At 43.2% G+C, this 23,010-nt stretch overlaps 1 protein-coding gene across 3 annotated transcripts in view; it reads right to left on the bottom strand.

The window, feature by feature from the left end:
- LOC111144070 (actin related protein 2/3 complex subunit 2) overlaps positions 1–7,651 on the bottom strand; it is a 35,866-nt gene extending 28,215 nt beyond the window's left edge. The window contains exons 1-2 of one of the 3 annotated variants that reach the window (XM_022498205.1): positions 1,657–1,780; positions 1,359–1,440 (exon numbers count right to left, since the gene is read on the bottom strand). In XM_022498205.1, coding sequence (XP_022353913.1) covers positions 1,359–1,432 — 74 coding nt within the window. In that variant the 5' untranslated portion in view covers positions 1,433–1,440; positions 1,657–1,780. Of the gene's footprint in view, positions 1–1,358; positions 1,479–1,656; positions 1,781–7,396 lie in introns of those variants that run through there. The other 2 variants (XM_022498374.1, XM_022498294.1) reach the window with 2 other exon arrangements.
- Positions 7,652–23,010: the final 15,359 nt, after the last annotated feature.

The following is a 23,010-nucleotide window of genomic DNA, read 5'->3' as shown; positions in this document are numbered from 1 at the left end:
AAGCAAGTTAGCTTAAAATATAAGCAACTGCAAGCAGGAAACAGGCTTCTTGTAAGCCTTACTTCAACGAAAACCATGCTTTACTTTACAGATAACATCTGTGTCCTTATAAAAGAGATAGGAGACAAAATATGTTCAAGTCAGGCAGTGGGTTAGAAGTATTTTTTTTTAATGCCTCCAAACCACAAGTTCATTATGAGCACTTAGAATTTCCCCTGCACCAATCCTTTCCCGTCTGCAGATCTCCAAGCACTGACTTTCCTATGACTAGTTCCCAGTTCACCAGAAAGTTTGCATTCATTTCCTCAACTGTGAAACCAAGAGGCAAAGCCCCAGCCTCGCAATGGGGAAACGAGGCAAAGGGACTGGCTACAGGTCACCAAAAATTAGAAGCTAAAACCAGGTCCCTGGCTCACGTTTTAAATATTAGAAAAGCAAAGCAGCTTTGGGGGAGGAGGTTGTTTTCTACCGATTCTTGTGTTTCACAGAGAAGGCAGCCTTGGAAATATGTGCTAACCTACCTTTAAAAAGGCCAATGGTAAATAAAGGTTATCTGAGAACTTTATAGACTTTGGATGCTCGTAAGTGTGTACCTGGGCCAGGATTACTACATTAAAAATCACAGACCAGGGGTCTTGTATAAGAGTTTAAAAGATAAATGGGTGGAGAAAGAATTATAACCTCAGGAGAGAGATAAGGGAGGGTGTGGATGGGGAGACTACCAGCTTTGCTTGAGAAATATATTAACAAAATGGCCAGTGTGTCTTACAGCAGATTTCGGGGAAGGGAAACTAGACCAGTCGCTTTTTTCCGAGCTGCAAGACTGGGTGTGCTTTCAGTCTAGTCTCCAGCATCTTTAGACGAAGAGGTGGGGGTGGGGCTGGAGAGGGAGAAGGCTGGTGGGGATCTGGGCCTGCATCTTCTTCCCTCCTCTAGTCCTGGAAATTCCTGAAAACTCCTTCCAACCCAATCCCAAACAGGCTTTCTTGGGGTTCAGAACAATGACGGGGAATACAGAGGGAAGGGATCCCCTGCTCGCTCAAGAAGGCAATGGGATCCTCCAGCCGGAGTTCCGGCCCCAGCTGCCCTCACGTCCCACAGGTCTCCTGCCCTTTGGCACGCGCGCTCGGGTCCACTCGCCGCTTCCGCATCCTTCCTTCGAGCCTCTCCCCACGCATCTCTGCCCCTCACCCCACCGCGCCCAGCAGCCTCCCACGTTTACCCGGCCGGGGCCGTCCCCACACCCGGCCAGGTCTCCCACCTCATCCCTTTAAGTCTGGAGGACTGAACGACACTGAGGACCAGCGGGGGTCAACTCTGCCTCCCCCGCCACCCACCGGCCCCGGGCGCGCGCTCACCCGGCGGCCGCGTTCTCGAACTTGAGCGCGAGCGTCTCCTCGATGATGCGGTTGTTCACCTCCAGCAGGATCATGGCGGCGGCTGCCCCGGACAGGGGAAGGAGAAACAAGGGAGGGTGAGGGTGGGTAAGGGAGGAAAGGACTGAGAGAGCGGCCCTGCTGCCCCATGGAAGAGGGGGGTTGGGTGGGGTAGGAGGTCAGGGGAAAGGGAAGAGGGACCAGGGGGGGGGGGGAAGGTGAAGACGCGCGTTCGCCCTCGCACGCACTCGCTGTGGAGACACCCACCCACCCGACCGACCTGGCCCCCGAAGCCTGAACCCGCCTGCCGAGCCGCCGCCGCCGCCGCTGCCGCCTCACCGACAAGCCCGGTCCCCGCCCAACCCCCGGCTCCAGCCGGCCACTTCCGCTCTCACACCCACTTCCGCTCGCTGCCCGGACGCGCGGCCCCGCGGCGCCATTTCCGCTTCGACCCCTCGTGCACGCGCACGCAGGGGCGTCGCGGAGGCTGGGCTGGCGCATGCGCGACCCCCACCCGTACCCTGGGTCCATTTCGCTTTCTCACGGAGCCCCTCCACCCTTCAGGCCCCTCTCCTGCAAGTTTGTCTCCTTGTTGGCTGTCATTCTCCGATGCCTGCCTCACTGTCCAGCCCCTCCCTCCCGCTCGTCGCAGAGGTCCAGCTCCACCCTTCCGGTCGTGTCATTTCAGAGACGCTGCGAGAAGCCCGCCCTTGTCCTCTCCAAGCCGGCTTTTGGCGCTCAGCTTGTCCGTGTGCCCCTTACTCATGTCACACTGATGGCTGTCTAGCGGTACCGTCACGAATTCATTTCTCCAACAAATATTTAGCGGGCTCATGCTGTATGCTGGGAGTGCAGTGGAGAATGATACGACATCCTGCCCTCGTGGAGCTTATAGTCTGGTAAAGGAAACAAAACCGACTCTCAGTTATAGAACTACAAATAGTTAAAGGAGCAACGCAGGAAAGCAATAAGTCACCTAGGTGAATAGGCCTCCCTGGGTTCGTCATGCCTCCACTTCTGTGCCTGGGGAGTTGCCTCTGGGTGCGAGGAACATGATTTGATTTCTGTCTTTGGTACTCTTTTTTTTTTTTTTTTAAAGATTTTATTTATTTGACAGAGAGAGATCACGAATAGGCACAGAGAGAGAGAGAGGAGGAAGCAGGCTCCCTGCCAAGCAGAGAGCCCGATGTGGGACTCGATCCCAAAACTCTGAGATCATGACCTGAGCTGAAGGCAGAGGCTTAATCCACTGAGCCACCCAGGTGCCCTGTCTTTGGTACTCTGCCAGAGACATACCTTCATACTTATCTGAAGGTGCGGAGTCCGCACCTGATGCCTGTGAGCCTTGTTCCGTATTTTCCCTCCAGGCAGAATCTAACAAACTTAGCTGAGTTTCTTCTACGTGCATTGATTTATTTTCTGCTATGTACTCTTGGGGTGGGAGTGGGAGAATCCAAAAAATGAAGAAAAACTAGCCCCTGTCATCAAGGCCCAGACAGCTCTTTATTTTTTTTTAAAGATTTTATTTATTTATTTGACAGAGAGAGATCACAAGTAGACAGAGAGGCAGGCAGAGAGAGAGGGAAGCAGGCTCCCTGCTGAGCAGAGAGCCCAATGCGGGACTCGATCCCAGGACCCTGAGATCATGACCTGAGCCGAAGGCAGCGGCTTAACCCACTGAGCCACCCAGGCGCCCCCAGACAGCTCTTTAAAACAGATTCTTACATGCTAATATTTTAGAATTAATGTTTATTGAACTAAAATAATGCACATACCCCGTGCAAAAATATATTCATAAGCTAAATGTCTTATAATGAAAAAAGCAGTTCCCTGGCCTACTTTGTAAAGGCAGTATCTTCAATTCTTACCTGTTCTTCCTGATTTGATCTATATATGGAAGCAAATGCTTGTAATATTAATTCTCGATTTGTTAATTTTAAGCATTACCTGTTGACTTCCTGCAGTTATGTAAGGTTTTTGGTGAAACCGATAATCGGCATTTAAATTATTATGTTTGCAAATGCTGCTTACCAGTAAGCCCCAAAGTACGTTACAACCATGCCAACTAACTTACACAACCCTTTATTTTTTAAGACTTAATTATTGCCTTTTTTCTCTCTTACTTGTAGATTTTCTGTATTATCTACAGTTGCCTGCCCATCCCCTCTCCCAAGTGCTCTAAGACCCTGTCAAAGTCTAGCAATATTTTCCATATACTCAAATAAGTTGCACTTTTTCTCTGGAGTCTTTGTCCCAGATCCCTCCTTTCTCTTGTTTCAATCTGGATTGACTGCTCTCTAGACTTGCTGTACAGTTGTCTTTTGGGGATTTTCCTTACTGCTTTTCTGGGCCATTTTGCCCACTTCCTGGATCCAGGGGCTTCCCTTCTTGGTTTTCTTCCTTGTTTTACTAAAGCATCTTCTCTAGTAACTTCCTAAGGAAGAGACTTAACGGATATGTTAGTGGAATCTGCATATTTGAAAATGCCCCCCCCCCTTTTAAAGTAATCTCTACACCCAAAGTGTGGCTCTAACTCAGGACCCTGAGATCAAGGGATATGTTAGTGGAATCTGCATATTTGAAAATGCCCCCCCCCCTTTTAAAGTAATCTCTACACCCAAAGTGTGGCTCTAACTCAGGACCCTGAGATCAAGGGATATGTTAGTGGAATCTGCATATTTGAAAATGCCCCCCCCCCCTTTTAAAGTAATCTCTAAACCCAAAGTGTGGCTCTAACTCAGGACCCTGAGATCAAGGGTCACATAAAGCAGGCTCCCCGCTGAGCAGAGAGCCCGATGTGGGCCTCGATCCCAGGACCCTGAGATCATGACCTGAGCCGAAGGCAGAGGCTTAACCCACTGAACCACCCAGGCGCCCTACCCAATTACTTCTGTTTTAATTGGGCATCTGGGTAAGAATTCCTAAATGAAAAGGCAATGCTGTTGACAAGACCTGTGGGGGTTTATTGGTAGTGCCGAGCACGGCTTCTTAATCAGCATATTCTCTTAGCGTGTAGGCTGTTAATGAGACAATTTACCAATAATTACCATTTTGTGACGATATATGAACCGTTCCAATAAGCCATTTTCCCAGGAGTGTGGTAGGAAAACAATAAAAAGCAATTTGTTGGGAATCAATCTTAGGCTTTGTCCGAACTGCCTCCAAATTAAAAGGTGATCATGCCTAAATGGTCAACAGTTTCGATAACTATTTTACCCAAAGGAAGTTTAGACTCTTAGTAGGATGCAGGCAAGAGGATTTGGCAGGATGGTCTGAGGTGTCGCTTAAAAAAACAAAAAACCCTCAGGAGGAAAATTACTGCAACTGTATTCTGAAGCATATACCACAGAACTATTTTTAAAACTATCTCACGCTTGCATTTTCAGTAGCTGCAATAGTGCTAGTGCTGTTCAACAGAACTTTCTGCAATAATGCAAATGATCTACATGTGTCCTGTCCAAATATGGCCACTACTAGAGACATGTGGCAACTGAGCACTAGAATCGTGCCTAGTGTGAGGAACTGGATTTTAGTTTTATTTCACTTTCTTCTTTAAACTTAACTAGCTACATGTAGCCACTGGCTATTATACTGGACACCACAGAGCTATGAGATTTACTTTGGAAGAGGCTGCTCAGAACAGTGATTTCCCCCAACGGGTTTGCTCTGAGAAGCGTAAAGCCCGGGGCAGCTGCCCTCTCCCAGCAGGTTCGCGCACTGGCAAAGCCTTTCCAGTTCCCAGGGTTTCTCCTCCAAGCTACTCCCCTTCATTAATGTCTCTCTGCCATCTCCACCCGCACACACCTCACCCTTTAGCTCCTCTGTAACTTTTGCCAATAGACTCTCTCAGAAGGGCCTCCTTTTGCTGTTTCTGCTTGGTGCTGAGCACTGGTAGAATCCTATAAATGTTTGTGATTATCACACTAGTCATTTTTTGCTGGAAGTTCTAGTGTAGTAGGCATGTGCCTCAATAAATCCGTTAACTACTTCACTGCTGCCTCACGCTGTATGCCTGGAAACTCACAGCAGGCCTAGAAGCCAGTTTCTGATGGGTGGGATCTGCAATCCCACCTACCTCCAGGCCTGCTATCAGGGTCTCTTCAAAGATTTTCAGAGAGCTTTTCAGCAGAGTATGTTTTGAGTGCCCTTAAAGTCTCAAAGGGAAGACAGCCACAGTAAAAGCCAAAACTTGCTGCCCTGCCCAATAACCAACATTGCTGTAATGTATTTGTTAAGAAATGTCCTAGAAGTTCTAACTTACGCTTACAGACTTGAGTGCTTATTTTAATTCCTCTGAAACAGTACTTTGTAAGAGTTAATTTTCTAAAAGTTAAAGAGCTGTCGTTCCGGATAATGGGCTTCATTTTGGAATCACAAATAGATATGAATATACTTCTACACTACAAGGCATGCTTCTACTTGAAAATGAACAGGCATTTATCTTGTAGATCAGCTTATAACCACCCAGGTCTCATTCTTTGCTAGTCTGGACTCGAGAATGCACTTAACAGGTTCAGCTGTGAAAATGCAGAAGTTAATTTAACTTCCTCCTCTATGCTACACGGCTCAAAAAAAAGTACCCAGCACCCAAAATAAGACTCTGAGCTGATTCACTCAAACATTTAAAAAGCAAAGGGACTGGTAAGTGAGACTGAAGATAAGAAGCAAGTTAGCTTAAAATATAAGCAACTGCAAGCAGGAAACAGGCTTCTTGTAAGCCTTACTTCAACGAAAACCATGCTTTACTTTACAGATAACATCTGTGTCCTTATAAAAGAGATAGGAGACAAAATATGTTCAAGTCAGGCAGTGGGTTAGAAGTATTTTTTTTTAATGCCTCCAAACCACAAGTTCATTATGAGCACTTAGAATTTCCCCTGCACCAATCCTTTCCCGTCTGCAGATCTCCAAGCACTGACTTTCCTATGACTAGTTCCCAGTTCACCAGAAAGTTTGCATTCATTTCCTCAACTGTGAAACCAAGAGGCAAAGCCCCAGCCTCGCAATGGGGAAACGAGGCAAAGGGACTGGCTACAGGTCACCAAAAATTAGAAGCTAAAACCAGGTCCCTGGCTCACGTTTTAAATATTAGAAAAGCAAAGCAGCTTTGGGGGAGGAGGTTGTTTTCTACCGATTCTTGTGTTTCACAGAGAAGGCAGCCTTGGAAATATGTGCTAACCTACCTTTAAAAAGGCCAATGGTAAATAAAGGTTATCTGAGAACTTTATAGACTTTGGATGCTCGTAAGTGTGTACCTGGGCCAGGATTACTACATTAAAAATCACAGACCAGGGGTCTTGTATAAGAGTTTAAAAGATAAATGGGTGGAGAAAGAATTATAACCTCAGGAGAGAGATAAGGGAGGGTGTGGATGGGGAGACTACCAGCTTTGCTTGAGAAATATATTAACAAAATGGCCAGTGTGTCTTACAGCAGATTTCGGGGAAGGGAAACTAGACCAGTCGCTTTTTTCCGAGCTGCAAGACTGGGTGTGCTTTCAGTCTAGTCTCCAGCATCTTTAGACGAAGAGGTGGGGGTGGGGCTGGAGAGGGAGAAGGCTGGTGGGGATCTGGGCCTGCATCTTCTTCCCTCCTCTAGTCCTGGAAATTCCTGAAAACTCCTTCCAACCCAATCCCAAACAGGCTTTCTTGGGGTTCAGAACAATGACGGGGAATACAGAGGGAAGGGATCCCCTGCTCGCTCAAGAAGGCAATGGGATCCTCCAGCCGGAGTTCCGGCCCCAGCTGCCCTCACGTCCCACAGGTCTCCTGCCCTTTGGCACGCGCGCTCGGGTCCACTCGCCGCTTCCGCATCCTTCCTTCGAGCCTCTCCCCACGCATCTCTGCCCCTCACCCCACCGCGCCCAGCAGCCTCCCACGTTTACCCGGCCGGGGCCGTCCCCACACCCGGCCAGGTCTCCCACCTCATCCCTTTAAGTCTGGAGGACTGAACGACACTGAGGACCAGCGGGGGTCAACTCTGCCTCCCCCGCCACCCACCGGCCCCGGGCGCGCGCTCACCCGGCGGCCGCGTTCTCGAACTTGAGCGCGAGCGTCTCCTCGATGATGCGGTTGTTCACCTCCAGCAGGATCATGGCGGCGGCTGCCCCGGACAGGGGAAGGAGAAACAAGGGAGGGTGAGGGTGGGTAAGGGAGGAAAGGACTGAGAGAGCGGCCCTGCTGCCCCATGGAAGAGGGGGGTTGGGTGGGGTAGGAGGTCAGGGGAAAGGGAAGAGGGACCAGGGTGGGGGGGGAAGGTGAAGACGCGCGTTCGCCCTCGCACGCACTCGCTGTGGAGACACCCACCCACCCGACCGACCTGGCCCCCGAAGCCTGAACCCGCCTGCCGAGCCGCCGCCGCCGCCGCTGCCGCCTCACCGACAAGCCCGGTCCCCGCCCAACCCCCGGCTCCAGCCGGCCACTTCCGCTCTCACACCCACTTCCGCTCGCTGCCCGGACGCGCGGCCCCGCGGCGCCATTTCCGCTTCGACCCCTCGTGCACGCGCACGCAGGGGCGTCGCGGAGGCTGGGCTGGCGCATGCGCGACCCCCACCCGTACCCTGGGTCCATTTCGCTTTCTCACGGAGCCCCTCCACCCTTCAGGCCCCTCTCCTGCAAGTTTGTCTCCTTGTTGGCTGTCATTCTCCGATGCCTGCCTCACTGTCCAGCCCCTCCCTCCCGCTCGTCGCAGAGGTCCAGCTCCACCCTTCCGGTCGTGTCATTTCAGAGACGCTGCGAGAAGCCCGCCCTTGTCCTCTCCAAGCCGGCTTTTGGCGCTCAGCTTGTCCGTGTGCCCCTTACTCATGTCACACTGATGGCTGTCTAGCGGTACCGTCACGAATTCATTTCTCCAACAAATATTTAGCGGGCTCATGCTGTATGCTGGGAGTGCAGTGGAGAATGATACGACATCCTGCCCTCGTGGAGCTTATAGTCTGGTAAAGGAAACAAAACCGACTCTCAGTTATAGAACTACAAATAGTTAAAGGAGCAACGCAGGAAAGCAATAAGTCACCTAGGTGAATAGGCCTCCCTGGGTTCGTCATGCCTCCACTTCTGTGCCTGGGGAGTTGCCTCTGGGTGCGAGGAACATGATTTGATTTCTGTCTTTGGTACTCTTTTTTTTTTTTTTTTAAAGATTTTATTTATTTGACAGAGAGAGATCACGAATAGGCACAGAGAGAGAGAGAGGAGGAAGCAGGCTCCCTGCCAAGCAGAGAGCCCGATGTGGGACTCGATCCCAAAACTCTGAGATCATGACCTGAGCTGAAGGCAGAGGCTTAATCCACTGAGCCACCCAGGTGCCCTGTCTTTGGTACTCTGCCAGAGACATACCTTCATACTTATCTGAAGGTGCGGAGTCCGCACCTGATGCCTGTGAGCCTTGTTCCGTATTTTCCCTCCAGGCAGAATCTAACAAACTTAGCTGAGTTTCTTCTACGTGCATTGATTTATTTTCTGCTATGTACTCTTGGGGTGGGAGTGGGAGAATCCAAAAAATGAAGAAAAACTAGCCCCTGTCATCAAGGCCCAGACAGCTCTTTATTTTTTTTTAAAGATTTTATTTATTTATTTGACAGAGAGAGATCACAAGTAGACAGAGAGGCAGGCAGAGAGAGAGGGAAGCAGGCTCCCTGCTGAGCAGAGAGCCCAATGCGGGACTCGATCCCAGGACCCTGAGATCATGACCTGAGCCGAAGGCAGCGGCTTAACCCACTGAGCCACCCAGGCGCCCCCAGACAGCTCTTTAAAACAGATTCTTACATGCTAATATTTTAGAATTAATGTTTATTGAACTAAAATAATGCACATACCCCGTGCAAAAATATATTCATAAGCTAAATGTCTTATAATGAAAAAAGCAGTTCCCTGGCCTACTTTGTAAAGGCAGTATCTTCAATTCTTACCTGTTCTTCCTGATTTGATCTATATATGGAAGCAAATGCTTGTAATATTAATTCTCGATTTGTTAATTTTAAGCATTACCTGTTGACTTCCTGCAGTTATGTAAGGTTTTTGGTGAAACCGATAATCGGCATTTAAATTATTATGTTTGCAAATGCTGCTTACCAGTAAGCCCCAAAGTACGTTACAACCATGCCAACTAACTTACACAACCCTTTATTTTTTAAGACTTAATTATTGCCTTTTTTCTCTCTTACTTGTAGATTTTCTGTATTATCTACAGTTGCCTGCCCATCCCCTCTCCCAAGTGCTCTAAGACCCTGTCAAAGTCTAGCAATATTTTCCATATACTCAAATAAGTTGCACTTTTTCTCTGGAGTCTTTGTCCCAGATCCCTCCTTTCTCTTGTTTCAATCTGGATTGACTGCTCTCTAGACTTGCTGTACAGTTGTCTTTTGGGGATTTTCCTTACTGCTTTTCTGGGCCATTTTGCCCACTTCCTGGATCCAGGGGCTTCCCTTCTTGGTTTTCTTCCTTGTTTTACTAAAGCATCTTCTCTAGTAACTTCCTAAGGAAGAGACTTAACGGATATGTTAGTGGAATCTGCATATTTGAAAATGCCCCCCCCCCTTTTAAAGTAATCTCTACACCCAAAGTGTGGCTCTAACTCAGGACCCTGAGATCAAGGGATATGTTAGTGGAATCTGCATATTTGAAAATGCCCCCCCCCCCTTTTAAAGTAATCTCTAAACCCAAAGTGTGGCTCTAACTCAGGACCCTGAGATCAAGGGTCACATGGCTCTACCAACTGAGCTAGCCAGGTGCCCTCATATATGAAAATGTCTTTATTCTAACACTTGGACTATAGATGGGCTGTGTTAAAAATAAACTCAAAATGGTGTTGCTTAGGCCAACTCACCAACCTGGGGCTTAATACTTAATCAAATTATACTTTCATCCTCCTCCAGAAATAGTGTCAACCATTAGTCAGAAATTTTCTCGTCAGCACCAATAAGGTTATCAATCTCATGGGCCCTCTCCATCCCCCAAAGGAATATGAGTTAATCCTCTACTAAGACCCCTTTATCCCCAAGTGAAGGTGACATCACTTGAAATAACCATTTTTTTCTCTTTGACTTCCTTGTCCTGCCTTTATAAACCTTTCCTGGGGTGCCTGGCTGGCTCAGTGTATAGATCATGTGACTCTTGATCTCAAGGCCATGAGTTGAAGCCCCACGTTGGACATGGAACCTACTTAAAAAAGCAAACAAAAAACTTTTCCTTTTCTGTAGCCCCTCAGAACTCCCCTCTACTGGATGGGATGTTACCTGATTCATGAGTCATTCAATAAAGCCAATTAGATCTTCAAATTAACTTGGTTACATTTTTAAAAAATTATTTATTTATTTGAGAGAGAGAGAAAGAGGGTGTGCAGATGAGCTGGAGGGAGGGGCAGAGGGAGAAGGAGAAGCAGACTCCCCACTGAGCAAGGAGTCTTATGTGGGGCTTGAGACCCAGGACCCTGAGATCATGACCTGAGCTGAAGGCAGACGTTCAACTGACTGAGCCACCCAGGCACCCCTAAATTTTGTTTTTTAACAGCTGGTTATTGATTTCAAATTTGAAAATAATTTTTTCCTCATAATTTTGAAAGTATTACTCCATTTTCTTCAACCATCCAGGGGTGCTATTTAAAAAGTCTGATTCCTATTCCTATTCCTGATTCTTTGTATGTTATATTTCCATCTCTGGAAGCATTAGAATTTTCTCTTTAGGCTACTGGCTGGAAATTTTATAATGATATGTTTTGCTGTGACTTTTGTGCTGACCACTCATTCAAACTGGAAACTCATGTACTTCAGGTTGGGAGGAAATTTTCTTTCATTATTTTTTGATAATTTCTTCTCTATCTTCTTAGTTCTCTTTCTGGAATGTCTGTTATTTAGAAGTTCCATTTTTGGATTGATTCTTTAATATTCTCTTCTATTTCCTATTCTTTGTTTTTGTTTGTTTGTTTGCTTGATTTATTAAGTTTTATTTATTTAAGTAATCTCTACATCCCATGTGGGCTTGAACTCATGACCCCAAGGTTAAGAATTGCATGCTCTTCTGACTGAGGCAGCGGGGTGCCCCTGATTTTTATTTTTAGTTGTGTTAAAATATACATAACACAAAATTTGTTGTCTTGGCCATTTTTAAGTGTACTATTCGGTAGTGTTAAGAATGTTAACGTTGTATAACCACTTATTTCATCCTGCAAAACAGAAACTCTCTACCCAGTGTTTGTTGGTTTTTGTTGTCCTGTTTTTCTGAGATATTTCTTTCCTTGTCGTTATCTTCAGCCATTTTAAGTTTCAGTTTTTCTGTCTTTAATTCCCAACACCTTTTTAATGACTGATCCAACCTCATATTATTCTATCTTTGTTTTATGGACAAGAATATCTTCTATTTCTCTGAGCTGTTATAATGTGTTTGTTTTTAGTTTTTCTTTTGCTCTCTGCTTTAATCTGTTTCTTTGGGTATTTTTAATGCTCATTTATTTAAGTCTCTTTGCTTTATGTTAATGGCTATCCTCTAAAGTCTGGCTACTCTAGCAGTCTGTTTATATTTAAGAATGAGACTCTAAGAAGCGAAAGGGAGACTCAGTGTGTGGGCACTGAGTTCATTAACACCTTGCTACTCAGAAGGGACCACCAACATTGGCTTCATCTGGGAACTTTTTGGACATGCAAAATTTCAGTCCCCATTAAAAACTACAGATTTAGAATCTGCATTTTTAAAAAGATTTTAATTTATTTGACAGAGAGGGGAGAGAGAGAGAGCACAGGCAGAGAGAGTGGGAGGGGGGAAACAGGCTCTTGTGCTGGGCAGGGAGCCTGATATGGTACTAGATTCCAGGACCCTGGGATCATGATCTGAGCCTAAGGCAGACACTTAACCGACTGAGCCACCCAGGAGCCCCTAGAATCTGCATTTTAACAAGATCACCCGGTAATTTAAATGCACATATTGTGAGAAGCCCTGGATTAATGGGTTTCGTTATAAGGTGCACCCAGTGGTGTGCCAGACTTCATTGGGGGCCCACAAAGTTAATATTGGGAGGTCTTTTCACCAGAGAAGGAGCCTCCAGCTGTGTTGGGGGTTATAAATTTGACCGTGAGCATTCCCAGAGTGTGTGGGAATGGGGAAAAATGCTTTGAGTCCCAGCTGACTTCCCCTTAATCTCATTATTAGCCATGTGCCTCCCCACAGGCTTCTACTGGGTTAGAGTCTATAGAAAATGAATCTTCAGTGGTGGTAGTAGAGGAAGAGGTGGAAGTGGGGTGGATGGGGGTGGGAAAGGGGTAATCCCTTGATTGCTGGTGGACTTAGAATGCCAAAGACTTTTTTTAAAAAAATATTTTATTTATTTATTTGACAGACAGAGATCACAGGTAGGCAGAGAGGCAGGCAGAGAGAGAGGAGGAAGCAGGCTCCCTGCTGAGCAGAGAGCCTGGTGCGGGGCTCGATCCTAGGATCACCTGAGCCGAAGGCAGAGGCTTTAACCCACTGAGCCACCCAGATGCCCCCCAAAGACTTTTGATACGGATTTTCTTCCATTTTCTTTATTGCTTTTGGTTTATTTAAATTTATGACTAATAGGTGATACATCTTTGTACTACCACCCACTTTTCTTGAATCTTAACATATTATAATTAAACCTTCTTCAGAGCTTTTAAAAAAAGAACTATAGTTGAAACTTCCTGTGATTCCCACTGGATTCCATTCCTTTCTTCCCCTCCTTCCCCACTCCATAAACATAACCATCATCCTGCATTTGGTGTTTATTCTTCTCATGCATGTTTTTACGCTTTCACTGCATATGTATGTATCCATAAATAATGTATAGCATATTTTGCATGATTTTAAGCTTTTGTTAATAGTCTTATACTGTATATCTCTTTTGAAAATTATTTCTTTTAGTCAACAATGTACTTTTGAGATTTACCTATGTTGTTAAGTGTAGGTATTTTAACTGTGATAGAGCATTACAATGTACCATTATATATTGTGATTTTAAAGGTATTTCTTCCATTCTCCAGTTTCTTCCAGTAATTCTGCTATTACAAGCAATGCTACTTTGAACATTCTTGTACCTATTTCCTATATATAGAGGTGAAGATTTATTTAGGGCATGTTCCTCAGAATGTAACTGCTATTTTGTGGGCTACAGACATCTTCAACTTTGCTGGATGTTGTCCAGTTGCTTTCCAAAGTAGTTGTACTGATTTATACTTCTACTGGCAGTAGAAGTATAAATTGCTCCCTGTCCTTGCTTGCACTTGGTATTGTCAGCCTTTGAAATGGATGGATATGAACAAACATCTCATTGTTTTAAAAAGAAGAATTAGCTAGGCAGAAAGAGAGGGATGTAAAAAGCCTAGAGGCAAGAGAACACAGTATCTTACAGAGAGTGAAAGCAGACCAGTAACTGTGGGGTAGAGCTGGAGGGCTGATGTGCCAAGAAATTGATAGCTGGAGACACAGTAAGAGCTAACATTTATTGCAGTTGAGGATTTATTCTGTTTTATGCACTGTTTGAAGAGCTTTACATGTATTATCTGATTAAATCCCTGGGACAACTCTAGGAAGTAGGTACTCCTAGTAGTTCATTTTGTAAATGATGAAACGGATGCTGAGAGGCTGAAGAATGTATCCAAAATCATATATGTGGCTGGTCACTGAGCTGAGATTTAGGCTTCAACTGTCGTGCTTTTTGATCACTATGCAATATTTGTATCTGGTGCTGAAATGGATAGTTCTGTATCTTGTGTTAAAAAATCAATGCGTTAAAAATCTGGATCTAACACTCCATTAAAAATGATGACAACAGCTTCATCCTGTTGAATCCTGATGGCCAAAGTAGGGAAATTGACTGGTCTTTTTTTTTTAAAGATTTTATTTATTTATTTGACAGAGGGAGAGACAGAGAGGGAACACAAGCAGGGAGAGTGGGAGAGGGAGAAGCAGACTACCCTCTGAGCAGGGAGCCCAATGTGGGGCTTGATCCCAGGACCCTGGGATCATGCCCTGAGCCTAAGGCAGACGCTTAATGACTGAGCCACCCAGGAGCCCCCAAATTGACTGTTCTAAAACAGTCAGACATTTGTTTCTTTGGTCTTGAAGAGAGAGGCTGGAGCTCATCCTGGGGCTCGGGGGCTGTATGGCTGTCCTCCATTTAGTCCTCTGGATCTACTCTTCAACCTTCTCCACTCTCACGTCATCTGGGCCCCTTTGCACTTGGGCTTTGTGGGCTAATAGGAAGTCCCAACAGGAGGAGGAAGGAGAGAGGAAGAGAAGAGAGAGAGACAGAGAGAGAGATTAGGGTATTTAATCCCTTGTATCCTCCTCTTTGTGAGGTTTCCTCAGGCTGATTCTGTCCCTCAACCAAATGTCACAGTTCCTCTCAATGTGACCACCTCAGCCCAACTCTTCTCTTCCTTCGGTGCCTGGTAACCATCCCTATTCCTCAAAGCTTAGGGCCTATAGGTGATATCAACTTGGCTGCTGTTAGTCCTGGCTTATTGCACTCTCTCTTACGGTTCCTATACATTCAAAAAAATTTTTTTTTAAAGATTCTATTTATTTGAGAGAGAGAGAGAGAGAATGAGCATGGTGAGGAGGAGCAGTGAGAGAGGGGGACGCAGCTTCCCACTGAGCAGGGAGCCCAATGCAGGGCTCAATCCCAAGACCCCAGGATCATGATTTGAGCCAAAGGCAGCCACTTAACCAAGTGGGCCACCTAGGCATCCCACATCCACACTTTGTAAATAGCCCCTCCTCTTAAGTCTCCCATCTATTTTTTGTGGGACCAAGATTAATATGGGATAGAGAGTGATAACATAGAAAATAGTGAAACATAGTGATAACATAGATATACATGGATAACATAGTGATAACATGGAAAATAATGAAGCTCCAGGAATTGGTCCCTTCATTAAAACAATTACTGAGCTGGCAAGAGCTTGTCAGAGTAGATTATTTGGAACTTTGGAGTCTAGTTGAACACTTGCAGCATCTAGGGGAATGCTTGATGAAGAAAGATGCTGGTGACTTTTGGTGAGTCTCAGTGTTTCATGTAGCAGTTACCATCCCTCATTCCCACAGCAAGTAGTTATGTGGATGTCATTCCGCATCTCTGATGTGACTTGCTGATTCAAGTGTGGGCAATAGGGAACTTGTCTTCCAAAAAATCAGGGTTCTGTGTTTTGATCTGCTTAGCAGTTTGCTAATGGGTACTCACAGAGGCTGGTAATTGTTTCAACTCCAATATGCTGGGCAGAAGTGACTTCCCCAGTGGTGTCAATTAAGTTTTAAAGATACAGAACACCCTTTTTCTTTCTTTTCTTTTCCTTTCCATTCTTTTCCTTTCTGGATCCAGGCATTCAAGGAAATCCCTGTCAGGTCACTGGCTGACTACAGAGGTAATAAAATGAGGCTTCAGTGACTGCACACAACAAAGAATATAGTCTGCAAAATTGGTTTGGGAAAGGTACTAAATAAACAGATGACTGCAACTTTAATCACACAATAACAACAATCCCTATATGTGGGAGGATCTGATTTCCACAGTTACCACTTTAACATTCAAAATGCCCAATTCTCATATAAAATTGCACAGTATACAAAGAAGCAAGAAAGTATGGCCTATTCACAGTAAAGAAGAAGGAGAAATTGATAGAAACCATCCCTGAGGAAACCCAGATATTAGACTTACTAGAAAAGTACCTAAATAACTGCCTTAAATATATTAAAAAAGATGAAGGAAACCATGGACCAAAAAAAAAAAAAAAAAAAAACTAAAGAAAATCAGGAGAATGATGTATGAATACATATATAATATCAATAAAGAGATAAAAATTATAAATAGGAGCCAAAAAGAAATTCTGGACCTAAAAAGCACAAGAGTACCTTATCAGAAGATTTGAGTAGGCAAAAGGAAGAATCAGCAAACTTGAAGATAGGGCACATTAAAATTACCTAGTTTGAGGAGCAGAAAGCAAAGAGAAATGAAGAATAGTGAATGGAGCCTAAGGGACATATGGGACAGCATCAACAATATCAGCATACACATTATGGAAATCCCAGAAGGAAAAGAGAGAAATGGGGGAAAATATTTGAAGAAATAATGGTGACAAACTTTAAAATTTGTTGAATGTCATGAATATACAGCAGCCAGTAAGCTCCAAGAACTCAAAGAAGGATAAACACAGAGATCCACACTATTATATCCACACTAAACTGTTGAAAGCTAAAGACAGAAAAATCTTGAAAGTAGCAAGAGAAAAGTGGCTTGTCATTTATGAGGGATCTTTGATTAGATTTAATGCTGATTTCTCATCGGAAAACAGAGGTCAGAGGCAGTGGAATGAAATCTTTAAGGTGCTAAAAGAAAAAAACCATCAATCAAGAATTCCATATCCACCAAAACTGTCCTTAAAAAGTGAAGGAGAAATTAAGACATTCCCAGATAAACAAAAACTAATGGAATTCGTTGCCGGCAGAACTTCCATACAAAAAATGGTAACAATAGCCCTTTAGGCTGAAACGAAAGGATCCTAGATGGTAACTTGAAGTATTATGAAGAAATTAAGATTATTAGTAAAGGTAACCACATAGATAAACTTTATAAAGCTAATATTATTGTATTTTGAATGTAACTTCTCTTTTTATTTCCTATATGATTTAAAAGCTAAATGCAGAAAATAATAATTTTAAATCTATGTTAATGGGCACACAGTGTATAAAGATGTGACTTGTGACAATGATAAAGAGGAGATAGAGCTGGATAGAAGCAGAGTAAATGTATGTCATTGAAGTAAGTCAGTATCAATTCAAACTAGATTTTAATTAATTAATTAGTTAACTTTTTAGAGAGAGAGGTGGGGAGGGGCAGATGGAGAGGGAGAGAGAGAGTCTTTTTTTTTAATTTCTTTTTTGTTTTTAAAGATTTTATTTATTTGTCAGAGAGAGAGAGGGAGAGAGCGAGCACAGGCAGACAGAATGGCAGGCAGAGGCAGAGGGGGAAGCAGGTTCCCCAACGAGCAAGGAGCCCGATGTGGGACTCGATCCCAGGACACTGGGATCATGACCTGAGCCGAAGGCAGCTGCTTAACCAACTGAGCCACCCAGGCGTCCGGGAGAGAGAGAGTCTTAAGCAGGCTCCAAGTCCAGCATGGAGCCCCCTATGGGTCCCAATCTCTGGTCCCTGATGTCATGACCTGAGCTGAAATCAAGAGTTGGGTGCTTAACTGACTGAGCCACCCAGGTGCCCCTCAAACTAGATTTTAAAAATAAATTAGGGGGTGCCTGAGTGGTGCAGTGGGTTAAGTGACCAATTCTTGGTTTTGGCTCAGGTTGTGATCTCATGGTAGTGGGATTGAGCCCTGTATCGGGCTCAGCAGTCATCAGAGTCTGCTTGGGATTCCCTCTCCCTCTTCCTCTGCTCCTCCCCCTCATGCTCACTCTCTCTCAAATAAGTAAACATATCTTTTAAAAAAATAAAAATAAATTTAGAATGTCAATTGTAATCCATCGTAACCATCAAGATGATAAATGAAAAAATGTATGGAAAAGGAAATGAAGAAGGAATCAAAATTGTACACCAGAAAAATCAGTCAAACAAAAGTAGGCAGCGTTGGAGGAAATAAAGAACAAAAAAGATATACGATGTAGAGGAGACAAATAGCACATAGTATAAGTAAGTCCTCCATTACCAGTAATCATTTAGAATATAAATAGAGTAAATTAACTTTGTTAAAAGACATAGTTTGGCAAAATGAATGAAAAAGCATGATCTAACCATATGTTGCTTACAAGAGACTCATTTTATTTAATTTTATTTTTTAAGAGACTTGTTTTAGATCCAGATACATAAATAGGCTGAAAGTGAAAGAATAGAAAAATATATTCCGTGTGAATCTAACCAAAAGAGAGCTGGGTGGTTATACTAGTATCAGAAAAGTAGATTTTAAGTTAAAAGTTGTTACAAGAGACAAAGAAGGACATTACATATAGATAAAAGGGTCAATTCATAAAGAAAATATAACAATTATAAACATATATACACCAAACAACAGACTCCCCCACCAGTATCTGAAACAAATCCTGGAAGAATTGAAGAAAGAAATAGACTGTCTATGATAATAGTTAGAGTTGGACTTTAGTATGCCACTTTCAATAATGGATTGAACATCTAAACAGAATATCAATAGGAAAATAGAAGACTTGAGGACTTCTATATTTGACACACATATACAGAACACCCCACTCTCCAACATGAGAATATACATTCTTCTCAACTGTACATAGCACATTCTCCAGGATAGACCATATGTTAGGCCATAGAAAAATCTTAAAATATATTTTAAAACATCAAAATCATACAAAATATTTTCTCCATCCACTAAAGAATCAAACTAGAAATCAATAACAGATGGAAAACTGGAAAATTCTCAAATGAACAGAAATTGAACAACACACTCTTTAACAACCTATACATCAAAGAAGAAATCACTAGGGAAATTAGAAAATATTTTGAGGTGGATAAAAACAAAAACAATATATCAAACAGATGAAATGTAGTGAAAACAGTGCTCAGAGGTAAATTTATAATTGCAAGTGCCTACATTAAAAAAAGAAGAAAGATATCAAATCAACACACTAACTTTACACCTTAAGGAACTAGAAAAAGAAGAGCAAACTAAACTTAAAGCTGGAAAAAGGAAGGAAATGATAAATACTGGACCATAGGGGCACCTGGGTGGTGGTCGGTCAGGAATATGACTCTTGGTTTTAGCTCAGGTCATGATCTCAGGGTCGTGGGATGGAGCTCTGCACTGGGCTCTGTGCTCGGTGCAGAATCTGCTTGAGACTCTCGCCCACTTCTGTGCTTCCCCCCAACTCTCTCTAAAATAAGTCTTTAAAAAAAATTGGAGCATAGAGAGAGAATAAAGACAATAAAGAAAAACAATGAAACCAAAAGAAAAATTCCTTTCTTTGAAAAGAGAATAAAATTGACAAACTTTTTAGCTTAACTAAGAAAAGAAAGAGAGAGGATGAAATTACTAAAACCAGAAATGAAACTGGGAACCATATAGAAAGTTAAAGGATTTGGGAGATTATTGTGAATAATTATATGCCAACAAATTACATAATGTAGATGAAATGAACAAATTCACAGAGACATGCAAATTACCAAAACTTACTCAAGAACCAGTAGAAAATATCAATAGACCTGTAACAAGTAAAGATTGAATTAGTAATAAAAAATCTCCTCAGTTGCCTGGGTGGCTCAGTTGGTTAAGCAACCAACTCTTGATCTCAGCTTGGGTCTTGATCTCAAGGTTGTGAAGCCCAGCCCGGAGCCGACTTAGAACAGAACAGAACAGAACAGAACAAAACAAAACATCTCCCAAGAAAGAAAAGACATTCATTCATTCATTCATTCATTCATTCATTTGTTGGATTGATTGAGGTATAATTTACATACAGTTTTGTCATTAGTTTCAAGTGTTCAATATAGGGATGCCTGGGTGGCTCAGTTGGTTAAGCCGCTGTCTTTGGCTCAGGTCATGGTCCCAGGGTCCTGGGATTGAGTCCTGCATCGGGCTCCTTGCTTGGGGGGAGCCTGTTTCTCTCTCTGCCTCTGCCTGCCACTTTGCCTGCTTGTGCTCTCTCTCTCTCTGACAAATAAATAAATAAAATCTTAAAAAAAATCAAGTGTACAATATAATGATTCAACAATTACTCTGTGCTCACCACAATAAATGTAATTACCATCTGTCACCAAACAACGTTATTACCATCTTAGTGACTATATTCCTTATGCTGGACTTTGTCATCTATGTGACTTATTTATTTTGTAACTGGAAGTCTGTATCTCTTAATCCCCTTTATCTATTTCACCCACCCCCCCCACCTCCCCTCTGAAAGAAACATCTTTTAAAAGAAGGATTTAAAGAATTAATACCAACGCTGCTTAAGCTCTTCCAAGAAACAGAAGAGGAAGGAAAACTTCCTACACATTCTATGAAGCCAGCATTTCCCTGATACCAAACCCATACCAAGATGCCACTGTAGAGTGATATCTTTTATGAAAATAGATACAAAAGAAAAAAGTACATCCCAATAGATGCAGAAAAGGCATTTGAGAAAATTCAGGACCTTTTCATGATAAAAGTACTCAGAAAACTAGGAATAGAAGGGAGTTTCCTTAACATAGTAATGGACATTTATGAAAAAACCCACAACTAATAATATCCTTGATGGTGAAAAGTTGAAACCTTTCCGCCTCAGATTGGGAACAAGACAAAGATGTCTTGCTATTCAACATTGTACTGGATGCCGTAGCCATGGCAATCAGACAACAGAAACAAAAGACATTGAAATTAGAAATAAAGAATTAAAGTATCTCTATATGCACAACATGGTTCTATATAAAGAAAATTCTATAGAATACACGCACGTGCGCACACACACACACACACACACTCACTGCTAGAGCTAATAAATGCATTCAGCACAGTTTAGAGTACAGAATCAATTTACAAAAGTCAGTTGTGTTTCTATATACCAGCAACGAACAATCTAAAAAAGGAATGAAGAAAACAATTCCATTTACAATAGCTTCTAAAATAATAAATTATCTAAGCGTAAGAATAACCAAGGATATGAAAGACTCAGACACTAAAAACTACAAAACATTGCTAAAAGAAATTGAAGATTCAAATCAATGGAAACATTCCATGCATGAATTGGAAGACTGAATATTATTAAGATGGCAGTAATCCCCGTAGCAATCTAGAGGTTCAATGCACTCCCTCTCACAATTCTAGTGGCTATTTTTTTTAAATTTTTTTGGCCAAAAAGTCAATCTTCAAGTTTATAGGGAATTACAGGGGGCCCCAGACAACCAAAACATTAAAAAAAAAAGATTTATTTATTTATTTATTTATTTGACAGAGAGAGAGAGAGAGAGAATGAAAAAGAGAACGCAAGCAGGGGGAGTGGGAGAGGGAGTAGCAGGCTTCCTGCTCAGCAGGGAGCCCGATGTGGGGCTCGATCCCAGAACCCTGGGACCATGACCTGAGCTAAAGGCAGACACCTAATGACTGAACCACCCAGATGCCCCTCAAGACAACAATTAAAAAAGAGAAACAAAATCGGAAGACTCACATGTCTTGATTTTAAAACTTACTACAAAACTACAACAATAAAACCAGCATGGTACTGGCATCAAGACAGACATATGTAGACCAAGGAAGTAGAATGGAGAGTCCAAGCAATAAACCCAACTTTTATGGCCAGTTGGTTTTTGACAAGAGTAGTCAAGACCATTCGCTAGGAGAAGGAGAGTCTCTCTTTAAACAAACTGTGCTGGAACAATTGGTTAACCACATGCAAGAGTGAAGTAGTACCCTTACCTCATTCCTGATACCAAAGCTAGTTCAATATGGATCAACAACCTAAATATAAATGCTCAAACTATAAAACTGTTAGAAAAAAACATGGAGGCAAATCTTCATCATCTTGGATTTGACAATGGGTACTTAGACGTGACACTAGAGCACAACAACAAAAGGAAAAAGAGATAAACTGTTCTTCAAAATTAAAAACTTGTGGTAGACGCATGCGAACTGTGTCTCCAAACCTGAGATGAGTCAGCCAAGAACTATCATTAAGGACAGTCAGCTGAAAGTCAGAATATGAATAATGTAATGGGTTGTGCTATTTACAGGAAATTAGTGATTTATTTTATTTAAATTTTATGTGGTTTAACGTGGCTCCCCAAAACTTATCTGCTGTGGAAAAAATCACATAAATCTGAACTTCCCATTTTGGCCTAAGTTGAAATACATACTGCTTTTATTAATAGACAATTTCTCCTTATGTCTGCTGAATAAATGCTGAGCTGAAGGAATGCCAAGTTATTGGCTTGCTGAGGGTGCTCTCGTGCCTTGGCCCAGTTCTGAGAGGAGGGGCAAAATGTGGCAGGGGAGGTCAGGAGGCTCTTCTCTTCATCTGTTATGAGATGATGACAGTTTGCTCTGGGTGGAGTAGTGGAGATGGAGAGAATTGAATGTTTTCGAGAATGATTTCAGTGAAGAAATACAAAAGTCCTGGTGCTGGATTGAGAGATGCTGTATTAGCTTTCCCTGTTGAGCAACAAATCACCACAAACTTAGCAACTGAGCAAGACTCATTTATTATCTCATGGTTTCCATGGGTCAGGAGTCCAGGCACAGAGGACTGGGTCTTCTGCTCAGGCGATTACCAGATTTCAGTTAGGTGCTGACTGGGGCTGTGGTCTCACCGGAGGATCAGCTGGGAGAAGATTCCCTTCCCAACTCCCTCAGGTTCTTGGCAGAAGTCATCTCCTTGCAATCTGTAGCACTGAGGTCTCAGTTTTCTTTCTGGCTGTCGGGGCATCCCCCACAGTTCCTTGACAAATATGACAGCTTACTTCTTTAAAGCTAGCAAGGGAGTTCTCTCTCACTTCAACCTGCAGGATGGACTCTTACATAACATAATCCTGGGCCTGGTATCCTCTCACCCTTGCAAAGTAAGACAACCTAAACAAGGAGCTGACATCCTTGGCCATATTCTACTGATTAGAAGCAAGTCACAGGTTCTACCTCAAGGGGAGGGAGTATACAAAAGCATGACACCTTAGAGTGTGTCTGCCACAG

The sequence above is a fragment of the Enhydra lutris genome, unplaced genomic scaffold (genome assembly GCF_002288905.1).
Source record: "Enhydra lutris kenyoni isolate GAN:26980312 unplaced genomic scaffold, ASM228890v2 scaffoldscaffold1, whole genome shotgun sequence".
In the NCBI taxonomy this organism is placed as follows: domain Eukaryota; kingdom Metazoa; phylum Chordata; class Mammalia; order Carnivora; family Mustelidae; genus Enhydra; species Enhydra lutris.
This window is presented reverse-complemented; position numbering and strand designations above follow the sequence as displayed.